This window comes from Fusarium proliferatum (assembly GCF_900067095.1).
Source record: "Fusarium proliferatum ET1 genome assembly, contig: FPRO_scaffold004, whole genome shotgun sequence".
Classification (NCBI taxonomy): Eukaryota; Fungi; Ascomycota; class Sordariomycetes; order Hypocreales; family Nectriaceae; genus Fusarium; species Fusarium proliferatum.
This window is the reverse complement of record NW_022194793.1, coordinates 3,471,286-3,481,183: the sequence shown is the minus strand read 5'-3', so window position 1 is coordinate 3,481,183 and position 9,898 is coordinate 3,471,286. Positions and strand designations below refer to the sequence as shown.

The 9,898-nt window shown below is 48.9% G+C and overlaps 1 protein-coding gene across 1 annotated transcript; it reads left to right on the top strand.

The window, feature by feature from the left end:
• Positions 1-3,826: 3,826 nt before the first annotated feature.
• FPRO_05305 (uncharacterized protein) lies at positions 3,827-4,147 on the top strand (the record flags this gene model as incomplete). Its single annotated transcript, XM_031230908.1, has 2 exons — positions 3,827-3,841; positions 3,893-4,147. The coding sequence occupies 2 exons, from the start codon at positions 3,827-3,829 to the stop codon at positions 4,145-4,147; spliced, it is 270 nt and encodes an 89-aa protein (XP_031080998.1).
• Positions 4,148-9,898: the final 5,751 nt, after the last annotated feature.

Genomic DNA, 9,898 nt, shown 5'->3' with positions numbered 1-9,898 from the left:
GTGTGGTGGCTTTTGGCACGATGTGATGCTGTATGCCACCACTTCAAACTTTGGACCTTCAACTCCGCGTCCACGCGTTGGATATTGAGGGGAAGGATGCGCGGGGTGAGAGAGCGAGAGCGAGGCGTCTGTGCCAACAGAAATAAAGTGGAATTCGAATCACATCTCTGCTCCATAGTGCCAGTGCGTGAAATATCTCAACATTCATTCTTTACGAATAGCAACAATTACGTAGCAGTCCTTGAGCGAAAAGGGATAAGGATGAGGGATATTGCTACTCACGGGGGAGTCCACTTCTCGTGTGTTAAGCCGTTTTGAACCTCATGAAGGGAGATGAGAGGGCTCTTCCATAGCGGAGACATGTATGTCATGGCGGTTAGTTTAGTTATTTGGCTCTGACTCTGACTCTGACTCCTATTCATCCCATGCCATTGATGTGATAGTAAAGCTGCGGCTCATTCACAGGGGGCGGAAAGTGGATTCTACTCTATGTATGGATATGGATATGTCTCCATCGCATCGTAGCGAGATAAATGGAACGTCGAGAGAGGCTCTTTGTACGATCCTCCGGCACCAACCAGGCTCCCTTGCCTTCTGCTAGCCTCGCTAGCTAGTGGTTCCAGCCTCTAGGATCAGTCAGCCTTTTCCGCTTGCTCGCTGCTCTCCTCGTCGATTGTAAAACAAATGCTTGGCGTTGAAATTGCTTGGAAGCAGAGACCGTGCACACCCAGTCCAACAACTCCACTTGATCCGACGATTTGAACGATTTGCATACTAGACCTCGATGGTGGTGATCACAGCATCTGTGCAGAATACGTCATAAAGCAGTCACCTTTTTGCAAAACGACAATAGAGTCTGAGTTTTCCTTTTACCCCGTGGGAGCACGGAGGGGAGGACCAGGTCTGGGGAAGCCAGAAAAAGAATGAGGCGAGGCGAACATAAAATCTGTTGAGTTGGTGTCGAGGGAAATACCAGGAATAAACACCAAAGTCGGGAACCAAGTCCCTGTGCCTGGACAAGAAGAGAGGTAAACTATCCATAACTGAACAAGTTTTGCTGATCAGAGGGCCGAGCCTCAAGTGGTGGGCAACCATCTCGAGACTTGGTGGCTGCCTTGGGAGGGTTTGAAGCTGTTCGAATTCAGCAAACGTATCCATCGGGGGCGGCGCTCAAAAGTGCCACGGCGCCTGAGTGGAAAATACTGTGGATTCTCAATATGACATGCCCCCGTTATATGAAGGAGCTTTCAACGACTCGTGCGAAATACATACGCCAGTCCTGTCAAGGCATCTTCTTGAAACCCGGCACCTTGATAATAGATACAAGACAGCGCGATTCACCGGCCTTATCTGACCGACTGCACAAGGGGGACGCAACAAGGGTCGATCAGCGGGGATATTAAACCAGTCGAAAGCAGTCGCGAGACACCAACAGGGCAGTGGTATTTTTGCCAAACTCGTGGTGTTGGTGTTTTGGTCCCAGTTTCTGCTGGTGATGCCCCTGCCTGGTTGGCAGCCAGACAGCCAGGATCTCATCCAAGGTGGTGTGGAGGAGGAGGAGGAGGAGGGGAGGGGGCCGTTGCTTAGCGAGCCATGATAACGGGCGAGGGGGGGTTGCAGGGAGGGGGAAGCGGAGAGGGGGAGCAGTGTTCAGTGCAGTCAGTTCAGTTACAGCTATTGATGTATGAAGCTCTCTATGGAAGTGTTTAATTCTGACAGAGCTCGAATGGTGACCAATTGAGTAGTTACCGACTTCTAAATCAGTGATATTATGCTTGATAAAGATCCTGGATTACTCTTGGCAGCTGAGTTGGTCTATAATGAACCACCTACGGCCTATGAATAGCTTCCCCGCACCATGAGTCGATGTTTGTTTGGTCTTGAGTATCAAGAAACTGTCATACTCAGATCATGTCGCATCACGATGAAGAAATACCAAGCAAAAGCAATTTACCAGGGGGAGCAAACTTTCCCATATCATCATATCAGGTTCCGAAACGTCCGATAAATCACGTCTTGGAAATGCCATCACGTGGATATCGGGTTCTTGATGTCGGCCGAGAGAGAGGGTGGGAGAGCAACGGCACATCATGTGTAAAGTAACATGACCACACAGTAGTCTTTCTTATTCCATCTAAATGTGGTTACAACGTAAAGTCATCGATAGTGCGTTAGCAGAAACATACCATGGCTTGCTGTAAAGAGGGGGTTCGCGCGGGGTTGGAGAAACGATGCTCGTTCTGTCGAGACGCGCAGAGAGAGAGAGCTCCGAGATTAGTGTAAAGTAGGGTGACATGCAGCTCCTGGTTAGGTCTCTGGATGATGACACCCGAATCCCAAGAGTGAACCATCACCATTTCAAAATTGGTGAAACGAAAGGCACGGCAGGCATCTCTCGTTGCTACCCAGCATCTCGCTCAATGGTACTCCATAAGCTGGGCTCAATCGGCATCACCCCACTCCGACAGGTAGCGTCTCCGGGGCGGAAGATCCGGTAAAGCTTAAGGGCACATCGCAGCGTTCTAGCTAGAACCCGCTCCTCCTCCTCCAACTGCTTCACTAATTATACGGTGACAGTGTTCGTTTTCCGTGCGACTCCGCAAGTCGTACCGATAAGACGAGACGAACGGCGTCTGGGGATATGTACCTATATTGGGCTTGAATGGGTGAAGAATGAGTTGCAGATCACAGAGGGAAACACGAAAACGTTCCCCGCATTCGTGTTGGACCAATTCCACGTCGTCAAAATCTCCCCAGATGCTCGGCAGATAACGAGACGGGGGAGCAAATGATAAGAGGGCAGCCATGATATGCGTTATGACTCTCAGAAACGAGGTGACTTGCATCAAGAGCATACGCAATACCACGCAATTGGCATGCCTCGCAGCGTCATCATCGTTAGACCTGCCCTCTCTCATCATCATCTCCCCCTTCTCCTCGAACATGCTGTGTTGTAATGTAATGTAGCTGGGGCGTCTCATTTCACTTCTCATCTCATCCTTCTGATTGCGGACGTGGCTGCGTATATGGCGTATCTTTTTGAGGCGACCGTCATTCTCCCATGGTAACGTCGGTGAGCAGCGGAGAGAAAGTAAACTCAATTTGGACAGACCCTTTTTCTCCTCCTACGGGGTATTTCTCTATTCTACGTAGGTGGAATGTATGAAGGGTCCTTATTTTGCCCGTTCTCTGCCTTGTTTTTATCGCCACATAAAGGGTCTCCCCTTATTCCCAGCCGTGAGGGTGAGGGCGTACACACAGAAACACTGCAACGAAGATCACTGTAATGTACGGGGGAATGGTTTTGGGCACATCTGTATATCCACTCACACAGCTCTCTTTTTGGTGGCATTATCATGCCGGACGATCAGGGTAGCAGACATCATTTTGAGGCTGGACCCCTTTGAAGATCCCCTCGAGTGTGTTGAAGAATGGGCAAAGGATGAGCGGTTGTGACCCACGAGGCTTGGCTATCATGCAAAACACCAAGAGGACGGCCTCGGCGTGGCATGATGAGATGAAGAGAGGAGGAAGGTTTTTACTTGGTATACCCTCAATCAGATCATTTATGTTGTGCTTTCTTGGCTCGTGGGTCCTGTTAACACCATGAACTCAGACCAAGAGAACCCTTGACCCCACCTAACCGCCGGCGGATGGAGGATGTTGATGTTCTGATACCCAAGGGGCTGGAGATAGTTGCATATCGAGTTTAGTTCTTATAAACGAGACAATTAATAGCAGTATAGGCAGTGGCGCTCGGATATCTGCTTCCTAGGGACAGCGGCAGGCGTCTAGATTCATGGAGTGAAACGCAACGCAACACAACATGGGTGGCGAACAAGTGTTGAAGATTTTTATTATACTGAGACGGTAATTGATCTTCGATTCACAGGAGACCCTTGAGATCAAAGGGCAATTGTTGGCTGGATTGAAGACGCCTCTGGAAGCCATCATGGTCAGAGGCGCCCAGACCAAAGTGTTACTGGAGTGTCTTGCTATCATGCCATTAATGGCATTCACTGCAAATCATCGCCTCGAAGACCGTGCGCGTCTAGTGTGGGTCACTGAATACGATGCGATTGATATTGAGCTTCAGAGCTCGATGGGGTCCAAAAAGGCGAGACCTTGGGGCAGGGTGCGGAAATAAGTTAGTCAGATGCTTAGAATACTCATGGTAAGAATGCACTAATATTTCTGTCATATGCGACCTTCACCCTGGCCTCGTCGACTCCAACTCCAAACTCCATTCAATCTCGGTCTGCAGCTTCAGTCCCACCAAAGTTGAATGTCGCCCTGGTCAATGCTCATCCCTGCCCTCTCATTCCCTGTCCAAGCTCCCACGGATGGCATGGCGCCCACTCTTGCATGCTTAGCGAAACTCCCTGCGAACCGCTGCTGCAAAAAAGCCAATCAAGCCACAGAGATCCTCGCCGTTTCGCTCACACACATCGAGATGCAGTGTGCGCACGCTGACACCCACCCCTGCTACTGGCTGTGGCGTGCGAGGAGCGAAAGAAACGCAGGAGATGCACTCATTGCATTCGCGGGGCGGCGCCAGGCCAATTGATAGTGAGTGCGAGTGCTGATAAGGACTGCTTTTAGATATGTTTGGCTATCTGTGCTTTTATCGGTGTGATAGTCTGATAGTCATCACGGTGTTGGAGGTTGTGTCAATGTCATTACAGCGGTTGGATGGCATCAGACTGAGAAGAGCAGAGCGACATCGGAGCTTATGTTACGTGATGAATAGAGGCTCTGGCGTGAGTTACACAAGATATTGTGATGGCTTTTCCGGTCTCATTATCGTCGCCATCACCCTTGATGATCTGGCTGCGCATCTTGTCGCTCTCCCGCGCATTATCATACGACAAGGGTAAGGTACAAAGCAGATCAGTCATATCACAATAGAAAGCAACAACAAACATGGTTTATTGCATATTCATATTCGGTCGGCATCTGTCCAAAATAGACGCTCTGGGAAACGTAGCCCCGTCTGAAGGATCATCATCACATCTCGTAAAACAGAAACGGTCGTCCTGCAGTTTGTGCAAAACCGTACGTTACGGGCGCGATGCGCTGAGTGCGACATTACATTTGCCGTAGAGTTGGTGTGCATTGAGAATGGATCCCCGGTGAACAGGCAGAAACACAATTATAAAGGTTGAGTGAGACGATAAGTTGGGGGATGCGACAGGACGGAAAGGGAAGAAGCTATTTACTTGTTGGTGGTAGTATGTGACTAATGGGTGGCGATGAAAACTCTTGGTGTTGTTGCGCTTTTATTGCCTGGCCCTTTCACTTGTTGGGGGGGACCGGTTGCAGAGCATATCGGTGGCGATGCGACTGTCAGCTTTCGTTTAAACTGCAACAGTAACAGTAACCGCCTTGAGTTCAAATGGTGGGCATCGCATCATTACAGGGGACTTTATGGTTGGTTGGGGATCAGGGTCCTTTGTATGTAAAGTAACTGATGAGGATAGCATTGATGAGCAGTTGCACACAATTCACATGTGAAGATGCAAGCCACAGTGAGATCGTTAACGCTCGCGTACCCAACAACCTACCCAGAACTGTTAAGACGAACCACAAAACACCAAGACTTTAGCTTCTGGGGCGTTTCCCATTGTTGGGTCTAGTATCCTCTCGATATGGCCCTAGCGCTGTCACTCACAGCTCCTCCCTCGCCCTCACCCTCACCCTCACCCTGCAGTCATTCCATGAACAGTCAGAATAAGACAAGCTTCTTTGGGGAAATAGACGGTTTGCCTTAGTTGCCGTTAGATTCGGCAGCATTTGAGGCATTTGAGGATATTTATCAGAATTAATAAAAGATGTGAGTGGAATGTCTCCACCTACCGACCGGTCTGTTAGTCAGTATGGGCGGGAATGGTTTGGACTGGACTCGGGATGTGAAATTGAAGCTGATAACGAGGGGCAATTGGAGGCTTTTGGATACAACCCTGGAGGTGTTGAAAATTTTCTGGACCAATACAGAAATAGCATCCCAAGGAGAGGCTGAGAAGTGTGAGTGGGCGATCTGGTCTGTGCATCGTCGTTATCTGAACGCTAGACTCGTTCTATGCAGGTCTTATCCATGTCCTCGCTTCGCCCTTGGAGCCTCGATCTGGGATTGACTCTTTTTAATCTCGCTCAGTTCAGTTTTTCGTAACGGTAGGATAAACAAGCTCAACACTACTGTGCGTAGTACGTGGGGGATCCGTGACATTTAATTTTTCCAGACTTGCATCCCGCCCAAAGCGCCAGACAAATATGTTTTAGAGAACAGCTCCGTGGAGAAATAATTCAGTAGGGAGAGAGAAAAACTCGTGCAGCCAATACCAGTGCGAGGCTGTCTTCTGCCATGACAGGAAGCTTTGACATGCTAGTCCTATTGACTAAGCCGTGCATGTCGGATGTAGTCTCGTCTGGGGATGGTGCAGCAGCAGGAGAAGACAGCCGCCATCGTCTGGAAACTATTGAAGCGGGAAAGAAGCGGTCTTGACTCTTTGACTTTGAGTCTGCCTTCTTGTTCATGACTACCTGAATCATGCGATATGTTGTCTGGGTGAAGAGACATGACCGTGTTCAGAGCTTCATCTTGGAGAGTGCCAGACAAGGAAGGAAAAAAAGAGAAGAGGCTCTAGCTTTTTATGGCTGAGACCCACATACGCGAACGAACAATCTGGAGGCTCTCCAAGTGTGTCAGCCACGAGCGTTGGGCTTTGCTTTTTTGCTTTGTCTTGGAGATTTCCCGTCCTTTGACTTTGACTTCACACGTTCATTTGGGGGAATCAGTGGGCGACAAGCATCGTGAGACGTTTGGACCTGGGGTTTGTCCGTCGCCCACTGAAATAACAGCGGGTATGGGCACGGATGATACTGTATCATGGCATGGTTTATTGACATGGATCAGCATCTGGGCAAATGGCATGCTATGGAGCTTCAGGTCCTGTTTTGTAGATCTTAGTAATTGGCCCAGGACCAGTGTTGCAGTTGCACCGGAAAAGTCTGGGGGAGCCTCCCGGCTGAGACTATCTCGAGATTCTGTGTGTTGTGGTGTTGGTTGGGAGCATTAATTTTCTTGCAAGACAGAAAAGAGAGAAGGAAAAAGAAAAGAAAAAAGCGTGTGTGGTGAGACAATGAAAGAATGAGGGCGTGGTTTCTGTGACGACATACGTCATTGACGACAAAGATGTCACGAGTGACCATGCATTGCGTTTGTTGACCTGGCGGACGGACGTTGTGCTCCCCCCCTATCAAATGAAATCCTCGTAAGCGAATGGGCTTGGCTTCTTCTTTTTTCCTTGCTCTCGATAGTTCAAATGCACGGAATTTCCAATGGTACTACACCCGAGAGAAGCTTCGGATCAATGCCCTCGCTACCGTGCTACAGGGCCAGAGACCTCTGCCCCGTGCTCCGGTTCAACAAGGGGCTCTGCCTTGGAAATAACACACAGAATCCAAGTGATACAGGCTCAGACTCAAGGCTGCGGTGCAAGCCATGGAACGCACCCGTATGGCACACATACAATGCGAGCCTCATAATGTCGGTGAAGCTTTTTCCATTCTTTGAAGGATTGACCATGTCGTATTGAACCATCGAGATTGACGATTCTCTGCTAAACCCATCTACCGAGAGCTAACGCTCCTGCAATGGTAGTTGACACAGTTTGTGCCCTGATTCATTGCCCTTACCGGCGCGTCCGGATGACACGGAGCGGACGATACGGAGGACAAGGGGGCAGAGAATAGGTATTTTGGATCGTGAGGCACGCACGCAAGCAATTGGGGAAAGGCGTGGGAAGCTGAAGCTCTAGGCTCACTGTGTGTCACCGACTGGCGACTCCACCTCTCAGTTGATAGCTTTGACACTTTTTCATGTCTGTCCATATTATGTATTTTCCTGGTCCAAGGCTGTTTCTGTTCCCCACGTCTCTTCGCTTCGCTTCATTTCTCCAGACCGTGCTCATCGTCATCGTGCTGATATCATCTTTATCTTAACTCTCACCATTGAAGCAGGTCAGCTTGGGAGGTTTAGCTGGGATGCACACTCCTTTCAGAGACATTTCTGGCTTCCCCACATCGTCCCAAGAATGCTCAGTTCACTTGGCGTGCGCCACGGAGCCCTCTCATTCGATGATCTGACACGGCCTTGGGAGCAACTTTGGGGAGAGTGGTCTGTTTCTGTTTCTGTTTGACTTTCTGGGTTCACTTTTTCTGAATCCTCACCATGACGACCAACAATTGTCTCTGTGAATTTGTATAGACTTGACTTTCCCCATTTCCTCTTCCTCTTTTTCTTCTTCCTTTTCTGTTTTCAGTTACTCAATATTGTAAATCATTGGTGACCCAAAAACGCCATCCGTTCATTCATTCACTCTACTACTACATTCATTCGTTCAATTTTCTTTACTACTGCTGCTTACAACTCTCTTTTTTGACCGTTTTCTATTTTGCTTCAATTATTCAGCCATTCATAACACCACTCGCTACTCCATACGCTAAAAACCCTCCGGCGCATCCTCAAACCGAAGCTGGCCAAACCAAGAGACGGAGCCCCCATTTGCTTGCTGCTCTAACGTTAACTTGATACCCATGCCCCGGTAGCGGTAGCATTGGATCTCCGCCTCGACTGTCGCCATCCTAGCAGTTTCGTTTTTTTTATCTTTCGATTCGCGTTTTGATACGATACCTATCTGCGCTACCGGAACTGCCTTGCTCAGATCATATCCACTCTCTTCAATCAGGTTCAGTGCAAATCATTTCTCACCACAAACCTCATATCATTTCATTTTCATTGTCTGTCTGTCATATGCTTTCATCGGCTTCTGCATCTCAATTGCCGATATTTCCCATCTCATCCCACGCCCAGGTTTCGCCTCTCACTCTCTCCTTTGTCCCTTCGCCGCCATCTGACGTTTTACTGCAAAGCATCCTTACACATCCGGTAACCATCAGCATCCGGTAACCTCATTCATCTACAAACGTACATACATAAGACAAAAAACCTACACACTGATTATCAAGTCGGCAATCTTTCTCTTATTCGTTATTAGTCTCGTTTTATCTATTTCCTTATATTATTGCCCATCAAGCCTGGTTGTAAATCTTCAGCAAATCGGCAGACGCCAATCTCCGCCATCCCAACTCAAAAAAACCACCACGAATCTACACACACAAAAATCCACAACACCAAGTCTTGATCTGGCTTGGTTGGGGGGTCCTGTTTTTCTGCCGCCGCCTCTGATAATCTTGGGGATCACTTCAATTCACGCATTTTGAGGGAATATCAAAAGCCTCGTCCTCTCGAATTGAACTGTAGCTTCAATTCATCAAACCATCCATCCATCCTCCTCCTCCTCTCCACTACTCCATACTCGAACTCGAGTTCTATCCACATCGATCCCACCCCCCAGAGAACGCACAGCACAGAATTGTGGTCGTCCCCGACTTGAACTCCACCGCATGGAGAGAGTCTATCTATTGGATACTACACAGAATCAATAATACAACGTCAAGACAGTGCAATACAATACAATACAATACAACAGAAGGCACAAGAAGAGTACGGATAAGATTACTGTAACAGAACAGATATCTCGTAAGTGCACAACAGACAGACAGAACATGATGCCACCCCTCACTCTATCATTAACCCTACCATCCACTCCCTAGCCCATCCCAACCAAAAACTCGTTAGCCCACCCCTGGCCTGCAACTCAAATCCTGCCCACTGCTCATCCCTGCCCATTAACACCCACCACCATCCCAAAGAAACCAAACCACAACCACCAGACGGCCCATGCCTACGCGGCTCTCAACCTTGTAGCTCGCTAGCCTCTAGTCCCATGCCGCTCAGGCCGGGCCCCGGTGCTGCCCTCACACCTCTTGACGGGGC